We start from the raw sequence: 27478 nt of genomic DNA on the forward strand, positions 1-27478 counted from the left end.
TTGTTTTGTTTAATCTTTCTATATTGTCTTTCTTTTAGTGCTGTCTCTTGTATTATTGACTGTTTTGGTCTCTAAATCTGACTGTGAATCTGAACTCATTTCTAATTTAGTTTTTAATATCCTATGTTTTATCAATCACCTGTAAAGCACTTTATCTGAAAGACGCTTTATTGATACATTTTCTGTGTAATTGATTGTTAGTGAGCCAAATTTAAATCCAAATAAATACTAGCAACTTTGTCATTATCGCAGGGCTGATGTATTCTCACTTTTTCATGACATCACTTATCACGTGACATGATATGATGGACACTCATTTTCTGATCGTATCCGTCTATATTTTTTCAATATGTGCTGAATACATTTTTTATTTTAAAAAACTCCTGGATGTCCCGAGCATCTTACAAAGTGAACAAACGTGCACCTCAGCACATCTGTTTGCAGCTGTGTGGCTTGAATGTTGGAGAGGTCACGGTGAGAGGCAGACGGGAGGAAACACCTTCCACCCAGCAACTTTATTTAGCTCCTCCAGCACAAAAGCAGGAATGCAGGAACTCTGCAGGGTGCAAACTGGGAAATTGTTTTACCTTCCCCGGTTGTGTGTTTGTCCCCCCCCAAAGAAAACCCACACATGCACACACCACACCATGAGAGCATTTAAATGCCACCTCAAGGCCTTCAGCAGCTGGAGGACATTTTCTATCTTAAAACACACAAAGGCCGGTCCTGTAGATGAAGCTCTTAAACCCATTCCCTTCACACTGTCTCTGAGTGTTACTCACTTAGTTAAATGAAACCCCCGCATTCAGGTGTAAACACTGATGATTGTTTCAGTTTGAGAGTAAATGTACAGAGCGTGATAAATTGGAGTCAAAATTAAGACATTTTTAGAAAGTGTCTTAAAAACATTATGACAACAGTTAAATCCATCTCTTATTTCCCTGTCAATCACTTTGTAACTTGTTGATAGCGTTTGCTTAGAAAAGCTTTAACATTCTTTATTAGAGATCAGATCTTTATTATTAAATATTGTGCATCCTTTACGACAAGGGGGCGCCCTACTGACTCCCACTGTACATGTCGATTTCCAAAGGGGCTCATTCTAGAGTAAATAAAACATTTCCTACAATTTAGATGAAACACACTAGTGAAAACATCACTGGGATTATTTTATAATCAACTTCACACTGGACCTTTAACAGACTGGATAGCCACATTTCAGTTTTCATAATTTTCTTTTAAATCATCCACTGTTTTCTTGAATGGTTTATTCATCATAAATAGCAGGAGAGGTGACGTACAACATAGTTCATCACTGAATTATTCAAACGGGAAAGTGGAGACGCATGTTTGGAGAAACTGAGAATATGAAAACAAAGACAGAATGGTGACATTTGTATGCAAAATGCTGGATGAAATATTTAACTTTTGTTTGCTCTCTTCCATTACTCTTTGACTGTGCTGATGCAGCCATCTTGTGTTAAAGTAAACCCGCTGCTTCTTAACCACCTGAGAGCTTTAAAACAGTCCTCTAATGCTCCCTGGTGGAAACATTAGGAACTACAGTCACTACAGATGGTGCTCATATTGAAGCAACAGATGCAGAAATGGGCTTTAAATTAATTTATTAAAAAAAAAAAAAAAGCATTTCTCCACTGAAGCAGAACAAACATCAATTTTTTTTCCATTTTACCTTTGTTTGGAACGTGTACAGTCAGAAAACGGACTCCCCGGGTTGCCAGAGCAGAGTGAAATAATTGAGCAAATGAAGGGGGGGTGGAGGAGCTAGGTTCTGCCAACACCACAATGTCAACACGGCCGGGAGCAAGTGAGGAGAGTGAGGAGGAGTAGGAGGAGAGGGAGGGTGGTGGTGGGAGGAAAACAAAACAAAAAAACTAAAGAAAAGGAAGGAAAGTAAAACACAAACATTTCATCAAGTGCAGGTCTGGTTTGGACAAAGCAGGTCTTTTTTTTTTTCTTCCTCTGTTCAACTTCTCCGTCGGATACATGCAAGGTCAACATCTGGAACTACACATGGAGAATTCATATGCTTATATCGGTTATCTGTGCAAGTATTAAAATATGTAGGTATTATATGGATATGTCAGAACGAGGGGGAAAGAAACAAATATTACGAAAACTATTACACCGATTCACTGAACAGAAAAAAAAATGAATTCCACATAATAATAATAAAAAAAGTGAGATTTCTAACTTGGTTACCGAAATGTCACCGACCTCACCGTTTTTTACTCTTCCTTTAATTAAATTATTACTTATCTAGAGAGGTGAAAATACATTTAAAAAAAATCCTATGCTCCACATTTTGAAAAACAAAATACTGCATATCTACGTACAGCTGCGATAAAGGAAGGTCAGTATTGTGAGAGGCTAGCTGCCAGAGTTTCAGGAATATTGGCTCCGAGTTGATCCCTTTCTAAATGCGTTGACCGTTGTTTTTGAACCATTAAATGCTCGACGTTCTCGGTTGGTCGCAGACTGGGGGGGTGTTGTCTCCGCTGGAGTCGCCTATCTGCTCTGAGGTAGATGTGACAGACAGGTGGCGTCCAGCCCGAGCTCAGTCAAAGGTCAGCTCTGAAGGGTTAATTGTTGTTAAGGCTTCCTGTGGTCTTGGTTTCATCACTCTCCTGTTTCAGTGGCTCACAGGGGGCACCTTTGAGTTCTTTGTCCCGTTGCTGTATTTTTTTGTTCTCAACTCACATTCCAGTCTGTAACGGGTGGACATATCTATATTCTTTTTGACGCTCCAGAACAGAACTCAAACTGAAAATGAAAAGAATCCTCTCCATTTGGCACCTCTGGAGTCAGTGGTAGAAGCAGGAGAAACAAAACAAAACGACGGGGAAGGGGAGACGAGAAAGGGAGAAACAATGGAGGGGGGAGGAGACAGTGGTGGTGGTGGGGGTTGTGTGGTGCATGTGGTGGTGCAGACTAGTTGGGATGGCTTCCATGGTTGTTAGCTGCCGACGAGTCCGAGTCTGCTGCGACGGCTGAGGCCGCCTCGTCCTCCACTTTGACACGCTTGGCGTCCGGCTGCTCGCTGGCCAGCTGATCCCCGTTCTGGCGCTTGGTGGGGAGGGAGGCCGAGGCGGAGGCGTGGTCCGCCAGCAGGTGGAGGGGGCTCGCCACAGCCACAGCTAAACAGGAAGAAGAGGAAGAGAAAGACGGAGGAGTTCAGTGTCGCTGCTGGAACTGTGGTTAACCAACATCTGGAAGCAGTAGGCCTGTGGGACGTGTGGTTTTGGCATCGCTGCTGCGAGTTTAGGATGTTAAAGACGTTTCTTTAGCGGAGGCAGAAAGTGTTAACTGTTGACCATAAACTGTCACATCTGGTGGTGAACTTGAAATTATCAAATTTAGGGGTAATTTCTCATTCATTTGCTGCAGTAACAGACCCATTATAAAAAACTTTCTGCAGAGGAGCAGCTCAACCTGTCAGTTTTCTTTTTCTATGCGGCCTTTAAAGCTGTTTCTAATCAGAATATTAATACATTTCATTTCACTTTAAGCCAAAATCCTCAAACAAATCTGATTCCAGACATAACCTTTGTGGCAGTTACTAAACACAGCAATTCATTGATTATTTAAGGGAATAATTAGCTGATTAAGGTAAAATAAATCCTTATTATTGTTAATTATGGACCTACTCAAATTGTGTCATGAAAAAAACTTGTTATGACTAGAATTTGTATCATTAATACGTTTAGTAAACATGATACTTCTTAATGTAATGCACACTAATAAAATTGAGATGCAGTTTGAATATATAATAACAGCCACAATGTCTCCCCTGACTACACTGTGTCACACGCCTCACTTCAAATAACTAATATCGATCCAAAAATATTAATCAAATTCAACTTCAGTTTCTATGTGAGCTTCTATATGAAACTCATTTAATTTAACTTCCTGATTTATTTCCAAGGAGATGCATTTTTTTTCCTAAGCCTTGGAACATTTAAAGATCATAAAGTAGGGAAACAATAACAGCCCCCTGAGTTTCATGCAGCCCTGGTGTCTCACCTGAGCTGGTGGGTCCCTGGATGGCAGTGGTGATGCTGTGCGTGCCGTTTTGTGTGATGGCCTTGATGGGCAGCTGGTGATGACCCAAGGGAGCCTGCTGCACTATGGTAACAGTCTGCAGGGCGGTGGCTGACTGGGAGTTCTGGATGATGCGACTGGAGCCGCCTATAGAGGTGATGGTTGGAATCGTCTCCACTTTGACTGACAAGACAAAAACATTTAAATGTGTCAGTGATCACTAGGGAGTCTATCGTCTAAATTTGAGATCTTTTTAATTTAATTTCCGTGATGGAAATATAAAATAAAAAGTAAACATACTTGTAACAAGTAAACACTAATGCCTGTTAGACTTGACCTTGATCCCCATTGTACAAAGTTTGACAGAGTTTTGACACACAGCAACGTTTGCTCTATCAGCACCTTCAGGCTTTAACCACCAAGAGAGATTATCATTCTCAAGCCACGAATCATTAAACTTGCATTTCCCAATGTTCATAAACCAGTTGGTTGGAAAGGTATGAGCCTTAACACATGAACAGAGGACATACGTGCCTCAGAAGACATGTGTAGAGAATAAATAGGCATATATTAGCATATAAGTATATATTGCTATCAAGATTCAGCTTAGCTTTCTAAAATTAAATATACAGTGAGGTGGCAAGAAGAAGTGATGCATTAAGAAATGTTGCCAAATGCTGTTTGATGACTCACCTTTGACCTCTGTGCGCTGTCCGTTCTCCTGCGTCCCACTCTTGATGATGGTGGCTGGCTGGGCGATGATGGTGCCGGGGTTCAGGGACCCTGCCGGGATCTGCTGTAGGACGTGGACAGTCTGGACCACAGGCTGGGGGTTGCTGGTGCTCACTGGGGATGCCATGGTGTAGGTCACTGGCTTGATGGTTTGAGGTAACTGGCGCTGGACTGCTATGAGTACCGGCTGGTTGTTGACAGGCGAGCCTGGAACAGGAGAGCATGGTGTGAGATGAACTCTTCACAGCTGTTTTATTTCAATGTGTCAGATACACAGGCTGTTTTACATTTAAACTTTAACAGGTGAAAGATTCCTTCAGAGTCTACAGAGAAAACGAAAATCATCGGCAACCCTATTACATAGTTACTGAATCTACCTGTTGTGTTTTGTGCAAAGCGTGCTTCCTGGATGATTGCCAGTTTGGGCTGGACTGCGGCGGCGGACACCGGGGTGGGAGCAGAGGAGGTCTCCATCTCCAGCGGAACCGGTGAGCCCTCTCGTGATAGGCTGTCAGGGGTTTGGACGCCACTGGAGTGAGCGGAGAGCACCCCCGAGTGATTGGGAGACACTGGTGCACTCCTGAGACAAGAAAAATGTCAACGTCAAATTAAATTTACAGATCAGAAAATGCTCGACAGACATATGATTACATTATGTTCTTATAAAATGATCATAAACTCTGCAGACTATTGTGATAAATCAATACGTCATTGGGGACCACTAATATCAGTATCTGCCTCATGTTTGCCGAGATAAAAACGTATTTATCAGTATATACAATGAAGAAAAGATGTGTATTAATGTTTATGTTGTAATTATCAAGTAAATATCATACTATAATTTGTCATATATGTTTGGAACGACATCTTACTAATCACTGACAATTTTTTTACATATGCATCAGTTTAAGAAATATTTAACAGCCCATAAAACTCAAATGTGTGGGTGAGACTAAAATAATAAAATGCAAGCATGTTGTGTTGATGACTCATGTGTAACTACATGTTAGCTATCAGTACATAAACTGCTTTTAAAATCTGGAGTTTCATTCTACATTCGAGATGTTGAATCATAGGGAAAGTGTGGAATGGTGTGATGAAGGCAGACCTGGAGGAGAGGGGTCCGTGGGGGGTCCTGAAGCAGGGGACGCCCCGGGGCCTTCGTTTCCTGAAGGCCTGCTCTATCAGCTTGCCCTCTGAGGACGGGTCTATCCTCCAGAACGAGCCTTTGCCAGGTTCCTCCTGCGACCGCGCCACTTTGATGAAATAACGGTTCAAGGAAAGATTGTGACGAATCGAGTTCTGTGACAGAGAAAAGGTTCAAGTGGTGAGGACGTTGCAGTGAAAATAGATAATGTTCGTGACTCTTACTCTGAGGTTTGAGAACATGAGGCTGAAACTCACCTGCCAGCCCTTGTCTGCAGTCCTATAGTAAGGATAGTTCTTTGTGATATGATTGTAGATTCCGTTTAGTGTGAGCTGCTTGTCCTGAGCCAGAGTAATGGCCTGGACTATCAGCTGTGCATAGGAGTACGGAGGCTTGGAGTCATCCTGTGGAGCAGAAAGGAATTACACATTTCTTGAGTTACACTGGTCAAATTTTGGACAATTATCAAAATGTCTTCATGTTACCTTCTCACAATATAATGTGTATAATTGTGTAAATGCCAAAGGAAAGAAAATATTGGCTGCAACAAAAGTGAGAGATCCTCCTGATCACTCTGATCCAACAGGATCCTTTTAATGCACTGCAGTTTGCCTGAGATAAGAGTCGATTACTTTAAAGTTACATTATTTAGAGCTGAATGAGACATGCTTACACAATTGACATAAAATAATCCAACTTTCATCAAGTATATTGCCTTGATAAAATTATGTCTGACAAATGTCACCATACCAAAATTAAACCCACAAATATAGGCTGTATATGTTTATGGTGAGTATTGTACTATTGTTTAGCACTGTATTACTTTGCTGCATGTCCTCCCTCCCTGCACTCACTTTGAACATTAACAATAAAAATCTTTGGAAATTTTGGAAACGTACAGTATTTGAAGTTTACTTTGTGTTTGTGTGATTTGCTCGAGAGACACTTATTTAAACACAGAAAAAACAACAAGACGAGATGTAATGTGATGCAGAGTCGGGACATCAGGGTTTAGGTGACCTGAACGATCCGGATTCATGATCTGATGATTAATAATTAACAGCTTTGTTTCAACTGCAGAAAGCAGGAACCTTTGGAGGAACTGTGCATTTCTCACATTACAGATACCAGGGTGTGAAAAAGTTCCAGCTAGAGATGTCTGTAATATATCCCGTGAGCAACAGACTGTGTCTGAAAGGTCAATTAAGAACATGTTTAAAACCAGAGTGAGTGTGATGTACCTTTTGAAAAGGTACACACAGCTTTCTTGGAGTGTGACAACAACGAGAACTGAAATAATGCTCGGAAATTAAATAAGGGCAGAGGATGTCGCCCCTAGTTAAGACCCATGTGACTTGTGAACATAGGCAATACAGATGAAGTTCCACCAATTGATTGACATATTAATGCTACTGGGGGAATTAGTGATTGGTATTGGTCTCACCTTCGGACTGTCCCCTCCGGAGGCGTCTTTGTCGTTCTCAGGTTGGGAGTTGTCGTTCATAAGCTGCAGCTCTGCAGAGCTGACCATGCGACCGCCCATCCTGTAGCCTGAAGAGCCTGCGCCCCGCGGGCTGGAGGGGCACGAGTTAGCAGCACTGCAGGGAGAAAACACAACTGTGAGCGGCCAAGACATTGACTCAATTTATACTCAGATAAGAAAGAAAAACAAACGACAGCTTTGGATAAACTGCGCAACCTCCTGCCCCAGATCACATCTGACATCCCCAAAATGCAATGAGAAAATCACTTCAACTTTACGATCAATATGAATAATCTTGGTATCTATATGAAAAGGTAACACTAACCAAATTAAGTCGAGCAAAGTAAGATTTAATAGAGATATGTACATCGTCATCTCCGCAGGTAAGCTTTGGCACAATCTGTGCCATTTGAGTCTTCTCACTATGAAACTCGTTGATTTTAACTTATGTCACTCAAAGCATTTACATACAATTGTTTATCCAAGAAACCACAATGAAAGCTCTCTGATAAGCATTCTACACGAAGCTGCTGAAATATAACAAGCCTGGCTTTTCCCCACGAGGAGCATAGTTTACGTTTCCTGGCTCGGCTCAGCCGCAGTCTGTGCTGCAGTGATATGCTTTTGGCCGACAATTATGCAAATAACCTCCCAGATAGACTGAAAATACTGCAGTCACTTCAGGAGCCACAATCCGGTCCAAAGCAACAACACATTCAAATGTGAATCAAGTGTGATTATCCAGTAAAAAGGTTTATTATCCAGGGGATGGGAATATTTAAATATGGGTAATGTGCTTCCCATTATATGTGTGTGTTGGTTCTCAGGGGACATTGGAGGTGTTGTCAAACCAAACAAACAGTGAGAGGCAGCAGCTCTGGACTCTCACATATACAACAGCTGCCGTCCCTTTTCATTACCTCAATTGTTTGTTTGTAAACGGGAAACACACTATCATTAAACCAACAAGGGACACGTGTATGGAAGAACAAAGCTGGTTGGTTTGTAGCCGAGCCGGCTGAGAGGATCTAGGACTGATGGCGGTGTCGCCTTCTCTGAGCCCTACAGTCTGTGACCTAAGCCTAAGCTGATCAACGCATAGGGCCCATGTCAAGGTCAGCTTGCAACTCAAGGTCACCCAGTGGAGAAGTGGGAGGGACTTTGCTCACTGCCATACACTGAACTGGGATTGGAAAACTGAAGGCTTATAGCACTGACAGAAGGAAGTGCTAAACTTAGAACAGGCTAAACTTAAGCATCATTAGGAGGCGAGGCGATTTGAAAGTTGATGTTCCATGTGAAAGGTAAAAGTAATGGCTCTGATTCTGTTATTTTGCTTTATCTGGATATAATTGACAAGTAAGATGAACTGTTGTTGAATTTAAACTGAATCTACCCCCCCACTCTCATCATATGTTTGGATTGAGCAAAGTAAATTAATAGTGAAATGTAATAAATTTTTGCAGTGGTTTGTTCTATGACTAAATAAAGATGGACACTGCGTCTCAACTTCCTCCCACTGCAGAAAATTAGGCCAAATGATCCTGTATACAGACACTTCCAACTGGCCCTTTGGACATCATTTGGAGTCAGAGTATGGGAATTAGTGATTCAAGTGTGAAAGCAGAGTAGTGGCCCTGACAATATGCTCCCTCGACCATAGACTAAATAGAGATTGATGATGCGCCAAAAATTGAACGTTGAAATATCCTGGATATTTAGAGCCAGATTGTGCAATAAAGATGGTGATGTGGTGTGGATCGTGTTGCCATCAGGGGGTGTTCCTGATTGTGTGGCTTCACTTTAGGGTAACTGACATGTCGAACATTTGTTCAAAATACATTCTTTGCTAAATGATCAATTCTTATCCGAGAGATGGTTTTTTCCTAAACATTATGAAATAATCGCAACGGCAGGCAAGTTGCCAGCTGTAGGTCAGTGAATGCATCATCTCCAGTAGCAAGTACCTAAGGGTGCCAGTCGGCGACGGCAGGGGGCTCATTAGGTGAGCGATGTTGTCTGGAATGTTGATAGTCAGTGGGGAGATCAGCGGCTGCACTGGTTTCACTGGGGACTCTGGAGCTTCGCGCTTCACCTTCTTTCCACTGGACAGAGCTGTGAACGAGATCTTGATGTTTGTGCTGGGGAATCTGAAAGTGCACCTGCAAAGAAACAAAAACAGGACAGGATGTCAAAAAATGAAGGACCCCTTGAGCTGGGGCATGCGGAGATATTTCCAATGAACTTGAACAGCATTTCAAATTAACGCAAATTTAATCTGTGAGAACTTGATAACATAAAGCCCGGCTGGGGAAGAACTGTTTGCTGATTCTTTACCTAAGACAATGTGTGAGTTAATTTAATTTGAATACTGATGCAATGACTTTATGAAGCATTAATACACTGCAGAGAACTGAAGTTTAGACTGGAACCGCTGCTGATATGCACTTGTTTGCAAAGGGAGTGGTTGTCTCAGAGGACGACATCGCTGAGTTTGACAGTTGTTGCTGATGCGAGTTAAATATAAAGACACATGTCAATAGGAAAATATACCTCAGTGGAAAATGTGCGATACTTCTCTATAGGTATTATCCGATTGCTATATCTGTCCATATAAGTCAACAGAGAACGAACTATTATAATGAACTCTTGCCATCTGATCAAGTACAACTTTTAAATATTTATGACTTTCTAGCTCCTCGTGTCAAGAGGCTGATTTTGTGTGTTTTAAATCATCGTAAAGTCACAATAAGATCTAGAAAACAGCTGTTTTTATGTTTGTGTAAAGGAAAACATCAAATAAGGTTGATGGTTAACTGTAAAATATCATGCTGCAATTAAGTATTTTTTTAGTGTTTCAGTATTAACACCAACCTAAAATTCCTTATCGGTAGGGCTCAAATATAAACATGATATTTAAACTAACTGCAGTGGTTGAATAATACATTTTAAAAATCTATAGTTGAAGCCATTCTTTTACTTCAGCACCTGGTAGTGATATTCAAACCTGTGATACTTATTTCACTGTTTTATCTACTTTCTGTTGAGCTGTTCCTGCCAACATGACTTTCAACCCAGCAGAAAATAGAGTGAGGACCTGCTCCATTTACACTTGAATGCAGAAGGCCTTATTGCTGCATTGAACTATGGTCTGTTAAGGCAGTGTTTAAACAGAATCAGGAACTTCTGCTTCCAAAAACACAAAACAAAGAAAACCAGTGAGCTGTAGTGCCGCACTGACAAACGTGACAATGATGTGTTCACACTTGTTGGATTCAACACGTTAGATGACGTCAGTACCTTGAACCAACTGGATCACTGTTCAATCTTAATGCAAAAGGTCTGCACCATTGACATTTATTGTTGGACACAAAATGATCACTGGTGTTTCAATGGCTGAATATTTCTCACTTTTCATTTGGTATCTACTGGAATTTAAAGATAGAAAACAACAGAATGGACTCGGGAATGAAAGAATGCTGCCAACAGAAACTGAGCACATTTTAAGATTGGATTTTGTGTAATTCAAATATTTCAGGTTTGACAAAAAAAGAACGTTGTTGGTTTATGTCAGGAACTTGTTTAAATCAGGGTTGGGATCAGGGAGTCTGACACCCCGGGGACAGAGCAGACACATTGCTTTTCAGTTAGTTGCAGAGTGGCAGACACTGCAGTTCTGTTTTTTTTGCCAAGTTCTCACAGAGCTGGCATCTGCTGAGAGAACTGTATCCCCGACACTTGCATCTCAAATTAGCTTTGCTGCTCACAGGAGACTGAAACACTTCCTGGAGCCAGACTGGTGAGGGGAGACACTTTCATTATGCATGTGCCCTCCGAACCCCCTTTCAGGAAGGGTAGAGACTTCTCTGTGGATCCTTTAAAGTTATACACAAGCTTTAAATAACATCAGAGCGTCCCTCAATATCTAGAGACTGTGCAGTAGTGACAGAGTGGGGACAATGATATCTTAATATAGCGATAAATAATAAAATATCAAAAGCAACGCTGCTCCTTTGAGTTCGTTCCTGCGCTTCATTCTGCTTCCAAGAATATAGACCCAAGCTCTCAAAGTCAGTTAAACATTAGTAAAAAAATCTTGCATGGGAATAGTAAGCTTCAGAAATGTGTTAATGTTGGCTGAGCATTGTTTTAGGTTCAGAGAATGTGTGGCTTAAGACTGAGTCTCAATCCCCCAATCGCCAAATATGTGCTAATAAAACATTACAAAAAATTTGTAATGGATATAGAAGCTATACCCATAATGGGCTACACTTCAAGATTATTTGTTGACGATATATCAAGTAAAGATTTAGTCTGTCCATTTTTTGAAAACTGAAAAATTATAAGTATTAGTGTTAGTTGATTAATATTGAATTAATCTGATCCAATTTTTAACTATATTGTTAAGCATTTGATTGTTAGACATTTTCAAGCTAAAATTTACAAAACTATTTCCACTTTATCAAATGTAAAAATCTGCGGCATTTCTCAGACATCTGATTGTACAGTGAAGCATTTCCTTAAAATGCCAGTTACCAACATCACTAATAGTTGAAATCCATATTACAATACGAGACAGAGATTATCAGACATGTTGTTTACTTGTTTCTGTATGCAAGCAGCTAATCATTTAAATGTATCTTCAGTATCTTAAGCTGATGAGAGTTTCAGGTCAGAACTACATTTATCTACACCTTGGTGTTCGGAACATGTAAACTTATAACTAGATTTTGAGAAAATTATCAAGCAACTTGTTTTGTTTAGAAATTACTTGACAATTCATACTTTAATAAATCAGAAAAACAAGCAGATAATAAAATATATAATTGTTAATTGGAGGATTCAAACTGCTTGATAAATCTGGTTTAAAGAGCGACGTATAATTATATATGGGAGCTCCTGATATACATAAGGAGATATGTCGTCAGAATACGAATCTAAGCTTGACAACCTGTTAAATGCCCTGCTTCAGCGTCCACTGAATGTATATGCAAAACTTCATTCATGATTGTAAGTTGTTAATTGTCTGTGTGACACTCAGGAAAGTTGTGTATATATTGTTCAGCAACCCCCCCCTGTGCACGCTTTCACAGAAAGCCCTTCATTAACCCACTTTATTCCTCTCGTATGACTAATGAGGGCTAAATGCCACACACGGTTGCTACACTCCTGTTACAACGGCAACAAACCAGTCTTGTTCAACTGAACTTTCACTTGATTCTCTCCTCCCACACTCACTGCAAAAAAACAACAAAAAAGAATGTAAACACAAGAAGACGGCAGAGACAGGAAGAGGACCAGCCCGGACAGAATTTATGGGTGTGGGATGAACCCAGGAAGAAAGGGAGGGAGGTGTTCTTCTCTCTTCTGTCTGTTTACATCACCAAAGAGGAATCCCTGGAATACAATCGACCTGTCCCCTGTGCCATAGCTTTGCGAGTTCTCTCATGCCGCCAATCTGCTGCCTTAGCTGCACCAGTCTCGATCTCGACAGTGAGGTCATCTAAAGTGCCTTCCCTAGCTCAAGGATTACAGTTCAGCATGTGAGCCCATGCTAGGAGGTAGCATCCCCATAGCAGCATTTGAAATAATACTGATTAAAAGCTCTTTATAGGCAGTTGGCCGGATCAATAAGAGCACCTGAAACCACTGCTGCTCCTTCCTTGTTCCAAATGGTGCGCATACAATAAAATTCATTGATTGGCGTACAATGTGTTATAACGTTAATGAGGAGCAGCTCAGAGAGTAGTAAAAACAAGCCTTTTTGTTGTGCAGTATAAAAAGTGGTTTCACATTGAGGGATTGCACAATAGCAGAGAGCAGGAGGGGGGAGTGTGGCCGCTGTTGGCAGAGGCTGGAGGTTTGTCCACATTACAGAGAATCATCTCGAACCACTTTCTTTGTGCCAAAAACCCAAATAAAGGTCTGAGAAAAAGAGAAAACCAGCTTGTTTTCATTTTTGACCAGTTTTTGTTTTTAGGTTAGACTGAGTTATACCCGTTTCTGACACTGTTCAAATTACTTTGACAATAATTAGAATTTGACAGTGTAATGTTCACTTGTTTATGTGTTAGACTACACTTTCCCCTGTTTTTGTTAAGTTCATTAGACACTTCAAGACCAGAAACATTAAAAAAAAATAGGAAGCGTTTCCGTTGTGCTATACAGGTGAAACTAGAAGTAGTATTGAGTCATTACTCTTACAAAAGTCAGAAAAGCCTGCGGGGATGCTATCAAACAGCACACTTTTCCAAAATAATAAAAAGGTTGAAAGCAGATAATGGTTGGCAATCATATGTGTGCAACTAACATATTTCTATTCGTTTATTTTGATTGTCTAAATCGTTTTATCTATAAAACTGCCCCAAATAATCCTGATAAATATCCTTCACAGTTTCCAAGATGCTGTGTTGACGAAATTATAATTCCAGTAATACTTAATACTTGGAAGACTCCAGCTTATATTTGCTTCATTTATTTTCATCTGTAACCCTATCTAAAGCAGCCACTCCAACATGGCCTACATCCAAAGCAAGCAGCACACCCTGCCAGCACCACGTGTAACAACTCCACATAGTATACAGCAGTATAATTAAGAACAGTACAGTAGTATCGGGGTAGATTCCTGCTTGTTTAGAAGCAGCCCACTAAGCACACCATCAACAAGTGGAACAGTGGCGGTGCAGGTTTAGACCTGCTCACCGTGGCTCAGAAACCTCCCGACTCCTTCACAGATGAGTCGGAGTTTGGTGTTAAAATGAACCTCTGGGCTCATGTCGTCCATTGATGTTTAATGTGAGCAGGTTATTGATTAAAAAGCGTTGGCTGGCATGGCTCCGGCTGTGTTCAGACGAGGCCAAAGGTCCCGCAAGAGCTGCTGCTGCGAGCCGGCAGGGCGGGGACGGGCCGGGTTTGTTTACGTTTAGGGGTCGTGGGGTGGGGAGCTCCATTCACAACTACCGTGAGGCTACGGCTAACAGCTAGCTCTCATGTTTGCACTGCACCTCAAGGGCGAATGTTTACAGCCCCGCCACCACAACATGTCTGACTGCACGGTGTCCATGTGGCTGAAGCATAAACACACACACACACACGCGTCTCCCCCCCTCCCCCGTGGCAGTGAGCTAGCTGCTTGTGCTAACCGGCCCCGGCACAGACACCGTGGAATGCGGCTAACGCTGTGTTAACCACGGGAGGGGGGATGTGGAATGCAGGCAGGCGGGCTAATTAACACTGATGCTAACAGGAATGTCAACAAAGAAAATGGCCATACGAACAGGATGCAGGGGTTCTTTGCTAACATGCTAAAACACGTGGTCCTCTCGACCCCTTGCTAGCCAGCGCAGAGTCAAGTGTTGTTGACTGTTCGCTTTAGCTAACCCGGCTGCTAGCTCCGCATCCACATGTTCACCCAGGATGGATGGAGGGGGGTGGGGGGGCACTTACATTCGTGGAAGCTGCAGAGGGGGGGCGCCCCGTCGCAGGAACACTCCGTCTACGAACACCCCGTTTTTGCCGAGACACCTCAGGTAGAAGTCGCCGCCGCCGGTGCCGTCGTCGCTGGCGGTGAAGACCTCCAGGTGCCTGCGGGAGATGAAGCTCGAGTGGCCCATGCTCACGTCCACGGAGCCCTGCGACGAGTTCCGGCCGACGGTCACCGAGCGCTTCTTCATCATGTATTCGAATTCACGGCCCTCGAGCCGGGCGACCGGCCCGGACGATCCGCTCACCACCGCCATGTTCGCCTTCAAATCCCCTACAAAAAACAAATGGTGGGATAAGTAAGACCGCGGCGGACTGCAGCCCTTCAGTGGCGCGGAGATGGAGCGAAGCTACGGGCGGGGCATCGAACTGAAACCGGGAGTTTGGAGGGGAACATGCGAGGCCAGGGACCGCGGCTCCGACCCACCGCCGAGAGAAAGAGCAGCGGAGCGATCCAACGGAGAGCAGCAGCGGGCGGGGCTCCCCCGACTGACAGCGCTCTCCGCCAATCAGAGCGGGGGAAGCGGCTGCAGCGCCGACACCGCGACCAATCAGATGTCAGAATGCGTGTGGGGACAGATTCAAGGTCGGTTGGGGCGCAGTGATACGAGAGTACACTACCGGGAGAAGCGGAAGACGTGGTCAGGCCGTGGGACGGGGAGCGGATCAAGCGGCTTACACGTGCAATCTATCACAACAATCGCTTCTGTCAAATACGATCGATCATCCGCGGCCCGCGCGTCGGCATCACCGATTAATCACGAATCGAAAACAGGAATCGACCAGGTGCATTGAAGCAGCGGGCGGGGTTTCAGAGCCACGGTGCCCCCCCGCTCCACTACAGAGTCCAGGCCGGGCGCTCCACGCGGCCCCCTCTGCAGCACCTCGCTGGTTTGTAATGGTTCAAGTTATCATCGTCACTGATCTCGAATCAACACAAACAAACCACGTTGCCCTGACACACACACACACACACACGCACACACAAAAAAAACTCCATGTTATTCAGGGGAGGCTGCAGGTTATCACTCCTGTGCCGTGCCGTGCTGTGGCCTTGTTGTTATCGTCAGACTGGGCGACCCCGCCATCTGTAGGCCACTTGTTTGTAAACACAGTCTGTGGGCAGTGCGCATGCGCAACACCTGATGGTCGATAACACCTCAGACCAAGAGGATGAGTGTTGATCAGGCGATAGCTGGATGCAGAATCATTGTTTTTGAACTTAATCGACTAGAAAAGGATTTCGAGTTTGATATGATAAGAGGCCATCACGATACATTGAAGGTGCGACATATAATTGGAAGAGGAAAAGTGGTCTTATGTGTGTCATTGTCTCGTCTCTATGGAAACAATAAAGAGGGTTACAATACAAGAAGAGAATATCTGAGAAAATTATTGTTTTTGTTGTTGCTCTGAGGTTGTGAAATCTCTACCGATCTTAAATGACCTCCTCCTTGTATCCTTATAATGGACAACAACAACTATATCTACAAGCAATGTGTGTTTGTTCATTTCAATATGAATCAAGCAGACATGTCTTTGATGGTGGCTGCCAGCCTTTCTCTGTTTTACATTAATGTAAATGATCATATCTTTATTGCATGCTGTTAGTTACAAACAAATTGAAGATGTTGCCTGAGGCTTTGGGAAGTTGTGGTGTGTTCTGCTTGTATTGTATTATGTATAACTGATAAATAAATTGAGGAAAATACTTGGCCGAATAACACAGATTATTTTTAATATTTATTGGCTGCAGGCCTGAAGATTTTTTGAAGAGTAAAGATGCCTGCTCCAATTCTGGGAAACAACCACACTATGCAAAACAGTTTGTGACAGGCTTTAGGCATTCATTCATATTGTTTGTGATGTTGTGATGATGCTGTGAATATCTCTGACAATATTAAAATAATGAACTCCATTCTGTTTTTTCTTTGTTTTATTTCCTGATTGTTGTTGTTGATTTTTTTAATATACGTCTGATGCCAAAACAGAAAATATTTCTCAATGAAACATCCCGTCCATTATTTTGATTTAGTACAGTGACATTCAGTGACATTCTGATAAGTCTTCCTGTCATGTGGGCATAAAACGATTAACATTTTCTTTACTGGATATGTGCATTGATAATCATTAACAGCAACAAATTATCTGTTATCGTAGCTTCATTGCATTTGTAGCCAAAAAGCTTTTATAGATGTGGTCTGGTTGACGAGTTTCGATGAAGACATTTGATGGATGTGTTTGCAATTAATAGACAGGAATATGACTTTTAATGGAGGTGCATTAGGGCTTTGAAGAGAGGTCTGCTGAGATGTAGATTTAGATTTTAACAGGGATGAATACACAGTTGTTATGGTTTTACTTTTTCCACCTGCTGGTTGAACTGGAGAGTTGAATGACCTCTAAAATCCACCTGCAGCAACTTCCAACCTCATCTCAACCACTGGAGGGAGACATGCACCGTCACAACCCTCCAGAGATGACAGCATGAACTCACTGGCCATTTCAAGCTTTTAGCCCTGGACAGACAGCGGCATCACTCCATCGCCTGCCAAAACACCCACTGACACACCCACAGCCACGGTTTTCCAGCATGTATAGCCTTATTAATAACACAAGTTGCAAGGATGGGCCCACTGTTTAATAATACATTCATACACATTTGATTGTTTTAAGTAAGTGCTTTGATGGTATTTTAGATTCTACGCATCTCAGATAGTACACAAACAGATGATTTAATAGAGCCCAGATCTGAAACAGACATTTAAAGACTTACTTGATCTACGTAACTTATTTTACTTTCTGTGTGTTTGTCTTGTGGCGACCACTTATTTTTCCACTAGTGACAGTCGAGTCTATTTGTTCCAGGAAGAGCAGCGACCTCTGTGGCACAGTTAATGGGAATCAACTATTAATCGAAGCTCTTCCAAACCACATGACTGGGATTTACAACCCTAATATCTTTGCACTGTCGCCCACGGAAGAGTAGGCTTTGGGAAGCTTCAAGTTTTATTAGATTTAGAGCAAGTCAGGATAGATCTGCCGAAATAAAACATCTGATAATCTGCATATCTCACATTATGGACTGTTGTGGATTGATGCGAGCAGCTGTGATTAGAGATCATAATGACATGTGCCATCAAGTTAACTTGTAGATTTCAGTATAACAGGGAGGGAGGGAGGGCGGTGTCCCATGGGGGCGGAGAAGGCTCCAAGCAGCAGGGTTTCCATCTCTTTGCAGGGAGAGAGAGACGCATTACGCCTCTCCTCCATTTCCTCCTTTTCCTCTGGGGCAGGAACCAAATGCACACATTAATAACACTCTCCATGTCTGAGGGAGCTAATGCTGCCTTAAGTGCTGATTACGGTCGGGAAGATTCAGGCGTGGAGGAGTATTAGTTTCACTCTCTTCACTGGATTCTGTGGTGAACAAACCAAAGCCCAAATCCAAAACCTTTCTAAGGGAGAACGGCTAATTGGCCAAACCCTTCTGCACATACAGGGCTTTCTAGCTTTCTGATGAGCTCAGTACTTTAGTGTATGTGTTTGTTTTCGTTGTCAGTCTCTACGCTGCGTGGATCTTACAAAAAAAACCAGGGCCAAAACCCACACTGCCTGTTTGGCTACTTTTTCTAATGAGGAGCAGCCCCACAAAGAACACAACAACAGTCGTTTGAAACCATGTTTAGTCGGATATTTTACAAGTTTATCCGTCCTACAGGAACAAGAGACACGTTCAAACATAAATATAATTTCCGACAGTACAGTGATCACAACAAGCACATAAATAAGGCAAACAGTGTCATCATGGTGCAATCTTTAAAAAGCTTCCTCCTCCGGCCAAAAGTGCTGAGAAACACATTTTCCACTCCAACACTGCTGTCCACACTCAACATGGCAAGTTGTTTTTACCCTGAAGTCAAAGTGTAGAATAAAGTTTTTTTTTATCTGCTGGGATTATTCAAATGTGTTCCAGGTTGTGTTTGGATTTGAATTTATCACATATCCTCCACTGAGGCGAAACCTCCCGGGGTTCAGAGAGCCAGAGACGAACACCCTCGTGCTTCAGTCCCGCCTGCCAGCTCCCTCCTCATCCTCACGTTTGAAGGAGTCCGGTCTCTTCCACTCAGTCCGACTCCTGTCACGCTGTGGTCACAGTATGTCATGTTTGATCAGGTTGAGGTCCTCCTCGGACACGGTGAGCTGCCCCGTGTACCAGAATATCCAGGGGATCAGGCTGAAGAAGATCAGCAGGGGCCCGGACAGCACGAAAAAGTCCCAGAAACTCAACGGCGCAAAGATCCCCACGAAGAAGAGGATGAGGCCGACGATGTCCAGAATCAAAGCCAGCGAGATGAAGAACTTGACGCACCCCCTCTGCTCCATCGCCACAGCCGAGCGAGAGAAAAGGACAAGTGGCTGTCGTCTCGAGGTCTGACAGGAGTGACTCTCTGTGCAGCAGTGATTTCCTGTCCTGTGGTTCATTGTCTTTAAGCAGCAGCACACCTTTGCATTTCTATCATAGTTCAGTGGCAAGACAGGTCTCTAGGCACAACAAAAGGTTGTGATGCTCATTTACAGCAGCTGAGAAACTCACAGTCCATCCTCATTCCTATGCAGGCCTGACCTGTTTGGCCCCTTTCACGTCATTGATGAGTGACACACCAGGCCGCTGTCTGAAACCTGCGTGACAGATTTATGCACATATATTTCATAATCAACTGCCATCAAGGTCGTCTTTACACAGTTATATGCTTGATATAATTAATTTGCAACCCCCCAACCCCTAACCCTTGGATTATTTTATTCAGCTAATGAAAATTAAGTGATTCCAGCACTGCATCAGTGTGTTTCATCTTTAATCAGATGTTTCAAAGCCTCCTCTTGACATCACTCCCATCGATTTACCCAAGTGTGTGTTTACCCGTGATATTTAACTTCACAGGGTGGATACGCTGCACTGAAGCCTTCACTAAACATGAGCAATCCCTGGCCCATGCGTCACTACAATAACGCTGCCTACTGTGTAGTGACTTGCCGGCAAAAAGAGGAAATGCACGTAATGGAAACTTCCCTTGTTTGACCAGTGCTGCTGCTGCAATTTCTCTCAGCTTCCCTGTTCTGCCTGTGGTTAAAGCAGGTGTACACAGCACAGATGAATGACTGTGAAGCTCCCACGTCAGTCGTGGCTGCGGTTTTGTTTGTGAATGGCCATTTCACGTAGCAGAGCTGACATTTTGCATAAGGTGTGCCATGAATCTAACCTCTAAACATATGGAAATAAGTCAAAACATTCCATATGATACACATGGATTCCCACACATGGTTCCCAGGTCACATGAGATCCTCTGCTGAGGAGTTCCCTGTTTGTTTAACCAACACCAAGAGACAAACCAGTCTGACCAGTATGTGTTTGCACAACTCTACCTCACTCTTTCTGGTTGCAGCTACAACTTGTGTTAAGTATGTCACATGCATTTGTCAGATGCGACAAAGCCTTTGTGAAAAAGAATAAATAAATTGAAGTTGAAATAATGGAGGAATCTGCGGACAGGAACATTTGTCCAGTACGGTTCACAGCCAGCAGCAAACTGACATCAAGTATTGTGGAAATTTTTTAGGAGCTTAGGGGGAGTTTAAGCTAAGCTAATGTTTTTATACACTGTCTCTATATATATAATGGGCAGTGCTAACCAAAGGAGATCCCTGGTTCCTCCCCCCCAAGTGAAAATGAGCTCTGGGCCCGTCCTCTGTGCATTAGTTACCATTTAGATGTCAGTTTACTGACTTAACTTGACTAAACACACTTATATTATACTTTATAAGCTCCAAACTGAAATGATAAATGACCTAGAACTTGATTCTAACTTGAGACCCTTCTATAAAACGTAAATACAGGTGATGCCTCAAGGTTCTTTGGGTTTCTAAAGTGCTGAAGTGGCAAATAAATAAACAAAACAACCACAAACTAATAGCCGCGAGATGCTGCCTGCTACCTGGGCTTTGGATAATTCTTGTATCCGGGCCTGCCGAATTAGACATGTGAGTCAGACTAAACTTCTTGTTTTGACTAGACATGTACAGATGGTTGTGATAGTCTAAGGCTGTGCAGAGCTGCAGCTTTATGTTTTTATATATATGACCACAAAACCGGCCCAATTTTAAATGAATCTACTTAATCAGAGAGGCAGCAGGTCAGATCTCCTGTTCTTCTCCTTTTTCTCCTTCTTCCTCTTGTTGTCCTTTTTCTCCTTCTCCTTCTGTTAGTCCTTTTTCCACTTCTCCCTCTTTTTGTCCTTGTCCTTGTTCTTCTCTTTTTTGCTCCTGCTTATTCTCGAAAGTGGAGGACTCCAGCGAGTCATCATAGCCTTCGTTGTGGTAGGCTGAGTTCTTGCCCCAGGTCACTCTGCTGGCTTTGCGCGGAGACGTCGGCCCCACCTGGCTCTCGGGGTCTGCGTCCTCCACGTACTTCACCTGTCTCGCCTTCTGGCTCATCCTCTTGGAGATCTTACTCGCCAGCCGCTCCACGACGCTGTTCCTATTGTCCCAGCCGTAGTCGCCGGGCACCTGCAAGTTGCCCACGTACCACATGACCCAGAAGCCCAGGCTGAAGAATATCACCAGGGAGCCCGTGTAGATCAAGAAGTCGCCGTAGAAGCGGCCGTCGAGGCGCACGTTGGCGAATATCCCGACGAAAAGCACAATAATGCCGACGACGTCAAAAACGATGGCCATCAAGAAGGCAGGCACGCAGCTGCCTATGAAGCGGATCAGGTCCATGGTGCAGACGTGGAGAGATGAGGCTCCTGACGCGTGAATAACGGGAGGATGCTTCATCCTGTATACCTGCGCACCTGGGGAGAACGCCCCACCTTCAAGACTGGATAAACAAACGTCTCCTAAGGCAGCTCCACTGCGCACAGACACACACAGACACACACAGACACACACACACCTCACTAGATCAGGCAGCTTCCACCTCTGAACTGTCATCGCACCGTCCAATATCACACAATAACGCGCCTTGGTTCCCATAATGCAAATGCGCCCATGAGCTGCAGGGAATTTGAATTTGCCAGTCAGATTCTAGCCTGCAGGACGACATGCATGACTCAGCGCCTCTCCTGAGTTTTTATCTTCTTTGTTTATAGACCAACAACAGGGCTACACATGCAAACAGAGAGCTGACTCACTAACTAATTTGCCCGACTATTGGAGCTCCACCTTTTCAAACCTGATGGATTGACAAACAAACCATTTGATGAGCCTGAATCAACATGTTTGTGTGAGTGTTTTATCTGATTATATTTACTGCTTGTTCACCCTCACAAAGTAGAATGCCCTTAATTTGGGCAGAGTGTTATGTTTTCACATAAAGCAACTGAAGAAAGTCCTCATCTTTCTTTTGTTTTATTGTACAGCCTTTCTGTGGATTGTGATTCATCTGTAAATTCTTCTGGCGCTATTAAAATGTTTTATTTTTTCTGACCATCAGTCCCAAACTTAAAAATGTTCTTATCTTTTAGAATATAGGACAAGATAACCCCTTTATAGAGGATGATACATGACTTAAGTATAAATAAAGAAATAAAAAAATCAGAAAAAAATAAATGTGGGAATATATTTAAGACATTTATTTATACAGTTCTGTATTTATTACTGTAATTATTACCTTATTTATTTATGCATTTATATATTTATTTATGTATTTATACTTAAGTCATGTATCGTCCTCCATATCCCTTGTGGGTTTGAAGGTCTTCCGCCCTGTTTGATGTTAAGTTGCCAACCACCAGCAGTTGTCAGGGATCACCAGCGGATGCTAGGGACATACCAGTTGTGTACCTTTAATGTCATTGTCTATTTCAACCATCCAATCAGAATACACCCTCTGCTAAGGCAGGCCCACCACAGTCTTACCCACCTGGGTATATGTCTCTAACATCTTGCCGTCCAGTGGGTCTTTACTCCTGATCCAGTGCTATGTTGGCGGCAGTGTTCTGCAGTCTGTGATGCTTCTTTAATGCCGTGGTGCAGGGTTTGATATGGATTCCAGTAACCTGATGGTAGAAATTGCATCAAACCTCTGTGGCGAACAATTTCTGTCTAGCCACGTTGTTCAGCCTCAGATGCCCTCTCCACATATATTTTACTGAAAAATGATTGATTGATTGTCTGAACATAAACAGATATATTCTCTATTTGTCAAATAAAAAGTTTATCAATTTGTCTCTAACCTGTTTAAAGGCCATTTCGCGTTGTAATGTCTCTTATGCAGACTTTTTGTATTCAGATCAGTTCAGTTTAGTTCACTTTTGTCGACAAAATATTAAACCAAGGATTTGTTATAAAAAAGCAAGGCAATGCGTTTACAAAAAAAAAATTAAATTCAGAAGAAGAGAAAATGTAAGGATAGAAAAGGCTGAAGCATTGCTACCCTTCATACCAAGAAGAATTCTACTGGCAAACCTTTTGATCCCTAAAATTAATTAAATGAAATCATATAAATACTAATTAATGATAACATCTTTGTTGTTTATTTGTTAAGCATGTTTAAAAAAACATTTTAAAACATGAAAAGTGGGCTGCACATTTTATGTTAATCATCATAATGATTCGATATATTTACTCCTTTTACAGAGGAACATCTGTTATCTGTTCTTGACATTAATTTCCTAAACTTGCCGTTGCCCGTCACTTCATTTAGGCTCTCTCAAAATTCAAATATTCGTTGGTAATGTTGAGGAGAGCTATGCTTTATAGATTATTTGTGCACTGTTTAATTCAACAAAATCATAAAATATTAAGGCATGTAACTTAATAAAAAGTGGATTTGTCAGTTCATGGTAAACAGATCGATTGACAATTCTTACTGCTTTTTTGGCAGTGGTATGATGTGATTTATGTTAGTTCTGTATGTGTGTTCCCAAACCTTCACATGATTAGATATGTATGGAACAATGCGGGAACAGTATAATAAATACAGACTTTTCTTATTGTACACACAGACCTTGTTGGTGAGGTCACAAGGTCAAACTTTGTACCAAACATGAACCTCTTGTGGATTCAGAGGTTGATTCACTTCATCTGGAAGAATCTCACATAAATTATACATGGCTTTAGATAACCTTGGTCACTAACCAATAATCACCCTAACTGGAATAGGAACTCAGATAATGTCATGGTAACAATAAAGTAACTAACACAGAATATAACATAAATATTTATGTATTTATCTTCAAGTGTCTGTGGACCAATTCTACTCAGTCTATTTGCAAGTGTAATTTTGATGTGATGAATTATGTGTGTTAATATCACTGCTTCCCGTCTAACAATAGGTAACAAGTAAGATATTTTCATTGTGTACATTGATATTTTAATTGCAGGCTGTAATCTACAGAATTATCCAAACTGTGCATAAAACTCGTTTACAAATGTTTACGTTACATCTTTCTGGTGAATCAATTTTTATATATAATCCACTGAATGCATTGACTGATGTTTTTCAGGCCACTAGGGGGCATAACAAATAACATACAACACTTGACGACAGTCTCTGTGTGAAAGAACAAATTTCACACACTTATAAATGTTAGTCCTCCGAAAAGGTCTGAAGAGAAAATGTTGAAAAAGGGCCTAGCTTGCAATGTCAAAGAAAGTTAAAAACGACTTCCTGGATACGACTCCTGATTCGGATCTGGACCAAAATTAAATGAGTTCTTCCCTGACCCATACCACATCCTCCCATTAGGTTTAATGGTAATTCTGACGTAATCTTGTTAAAAGGGGTGAAAACATGACATAAGACTTATACATATGTGCAACAACAGGACCATTAATCTGAAGCTGTCACCTCCCTCAACTCCAGAGAAATAAAACCCTCTATCTTATCTTTATCTGTCGGCTTTTTTGTGTAGGTTATATAGCACAGGGTTTTTAAAGTTGTTTGTCCTGCTGTAGACAAAAATGACAATGTGATTTGTGTGGGTGAATGAAAACAGTAAAGTTGGGGTGACTGAAAAAACAAGCAGTGAGCTGAGAGGAGCTGCAGAGTGGCGTGCTAAGTCTCTGAGCCGCACCTTTCTCATAAATGTGCTACAGCATCCCTCAGCATGTGAATATTGATTATAGCTGCTTTAAATCCAAGCTGCTCTTTACAGACCAGAGTTTCACCATAAAGAATGGCTGACAACAATAAATATTTAGTGTCCATTACGGTTAATGTTTAAATGTTAAGCTTTACGGTAGAAGCTGCATGTCTCTGAAGGGGTTACTTCACATTTCTGCGCACGTCATATTTAAATCCCATGAAAATGTACTTTCAGGTCACAGCAGTCAAATTCTCTCTTTTTTACATACTGTATATTTGAAGATGGATGCATTCAAATTCAAAGCCGCCTTCCTCGTGATCTTGTCCCAATGAGGACTTCAGTGGATGCAACTACACACAGTAAACCATGAATTGACAATCATAAGCTCTCACAATCTTTAATTATTCATGCATTGGCATACACTGCACAACTCAGCATTAGGAAATCCCCCATGTCCACTTTTCCCCTCATAAATACTAATAGGCACAGCTTGCTTTCTAGTATCCTCATCGCTAAATTGAGTGTGAATGTGTGCATAATTGCATTTTAAACAGCACATTGTTGTCCTCGCGCGCACACCTACTTTTTGACAGCCCCGGTTATTAATGCAAATTTTGTCATGCTCACTTCAGACTGAGATAAGGGCAATGTTTTGTCGATCCCGGCAAACCAGAGGAATAAATATAAATGTCATCAACACGCAGAGTTTTTACAATTATTTTCCACTGACGCACCCATGCTGAAAAGCGTCATTTCGAATCAGTGCCGTCTTAAAGGTCTCCGTTCAGATTTACATCCAAACGTGAAGTTCTCTGGCAGAATAACACCTCCAACGTGGTCACAGATTGAACATGGGTTGTCTGTAGTAGCTGAAGGGCCTCTTCATGTTCGACTGCTTCCTGTTCTCCTTGGTGACGGGGATAAGGACCAAGCCCACCACAAAAACCATCAGCCCGATGGAGACCAGTGCCGGCCCCAGGATGTTGGTGACCCTCTTGCAGTGGCCGGCGAAGTAAAGGCCGCTGATGATGATGCCGCATGCCAGGAAGCTGCCCCCGGTGGACATGAGGTGGATAGGGTACCAGTAGACCTCACATTTGCTGTGGGACGTCTCGGTTGTCCAGAGGGACTCGCTGCGTGAGAGGCTGAACACGGTGCTCTCCGTGCGGCTTGGGGGCGTCAGCTGGTCCTTTGACTGGGAGAGGGTGCACTCTCCCAGGGGGATGTTCTCTGGGCTGCCTGGCATGGCCTCGAGGATGACTCTGGAGAAGTGTGTGAGACATGAGTCAATCTGAGGGCGTTTTTTAATAACATGACATTAAGAATAATATATGATATTGACTACACACCACAAAAAGAAAACTCTTATCAGGAAGCCTGAAGCACACTTACAAACGATACAAATATTTAAAAAATCTAAATATATTTTGCTTTTCCCATCCCAGCATTGGGATAACTTTTTTCGTACTCATGTCATGGCTGCATATTTTTGTTGATTCGAATCACCTCACTTGAACATTTCCAGTCGTTTGCCCATGAGAAGCAGATCCCATCAGGCGAACAGAATTGAAAGAGTACACAAACACCTACCTTCAAATCTGGATCAATATCCTTTGTCTTTACTCTTGAAGAGTCCACGATAACTTTAAATCTACGAAGCATCAGAAAACATCCAGAAACCCGAGCTAGATGCTTCCCCCACCGTCCGACCAGAGAAACCAGTAAAATGCAGTGACACACATCCACACTGAACCACCATCTATCCACCCTCCTCTGCTCTCTCCACCTCCTCAACAGGATCCTGTGAGCACCATCCCCTTACCATCATCTACCATCGCAGGCGGTCTCTCCTGATGCTGCATCCAGGGCGAGGAGCTTGTCGTCAGGTCCCCAGAGGATATCCATAGACCCCCCCCCCCCCCTCTCCCCCTTAAAAAAAACAAAAAACCCCACTCAGGATGATGTCTCCATAGGGGCTTTGAAATGATTCTAAAAGAACTTCGACAATCAGCCCGGTTGTTGCCCGTTTGTTTAAAAATGTCCAAAACTTCCAGGGGACTGGACAACGAGAGGAAAAACATCTGCCTCAATTGGCTGCTTCTCTTTCCACACAAAGAGCAGGGCAGGGCAGCGACTGGGAAATGGCTCTCTGTTATAGCTGGATTGATGTAGCGAGCAATCACCCATACACAGACTTTCCAATACAGCCTGATATGTTGGCAGGGTATTGATCCCAAAGTACCCTGGAGCAATTATGTGCAAGTTGTAGTTTTGTTCGGTGAACATGGGATCGATGAAATCTGTGTAGCATAATTGACCCTCAGAAAGCAATGGGAGTCATGTTGAGTTTTGGTCAAATTTAGGATTTATTCGTTTTTCCGCTCCTGAAATGTCCTGCCTCAGATTCACAGGGCGCGTAGAGGAGGGATGCTACTGTAATATGACACTGCTGCTTCCACAGCCCTGATGTTACAATTTGGG

General features: G+C 42.6%; 2 protein-coding genes across 2 annotated transcripts; both read right to left on the reverse strand.

Moving 5' to 3' along the window:
* Window positions 1-1152: 1152 nt before the first annotated feature.
* foxk2b (forkhead box K2b) lies at window positions 1153-15326 on the reverse strand. Its single transcript, XM_061090176.1, has 9 exons — window positions 14871-15326; window positions 9392-9586; window positions 7386-7539; window positions 6199-6345; window positions 5903-6096; window positions 5172-5374; window positions 4756-5001; window positions 4045-4245; window positions 1153-3158 (listed from the first exon to the last, which is right to left on the reverse strand). The coding sequence occupies exons 1-9, from the start codon at window positions 15161-15163 to the stop codon at window positions 2953-2955; spliced, it is 1839 nt and encodes a 612-aa protein (XP_060946159.1). The 5' UTR covers window positions 15164-15326; the 3' UTR covers window positions 1153-2952.
* Window positions 15327-25835: 10509 nt separating this feature from the next.
* Window positions 25836-26246, reverse strand: LOC133022599 (phosphoinositide-interacting protein-like). Its single transcript, XM_061089430.1, has one exon. It carries the CDS (start codon window positions 26241-26243, stop codon window positions 25836-25838), a length of 408 nt encoding a protein of 135 aa, XP_060945413.1. The 5' UTR covers window positions 26244-26246.
* Between the last annotated feature and the right edge of the window lie 1232 nt (window positions 26247-27478).

Source organism: Limanda limanda, chromosome 17, assembly GCF_963576545.1.
Source record: "Limanda limanda chromosome 17, fLimLim1.1, whole genome shotgun sequence".
In the NCBI taxonomy this organism is placed as follows: Eukaryota; Metazoa; Chordata; class Actinopteri; order Pleuronectiformes; family Pleuronectidae; genus Limanda; species Limanda limanda.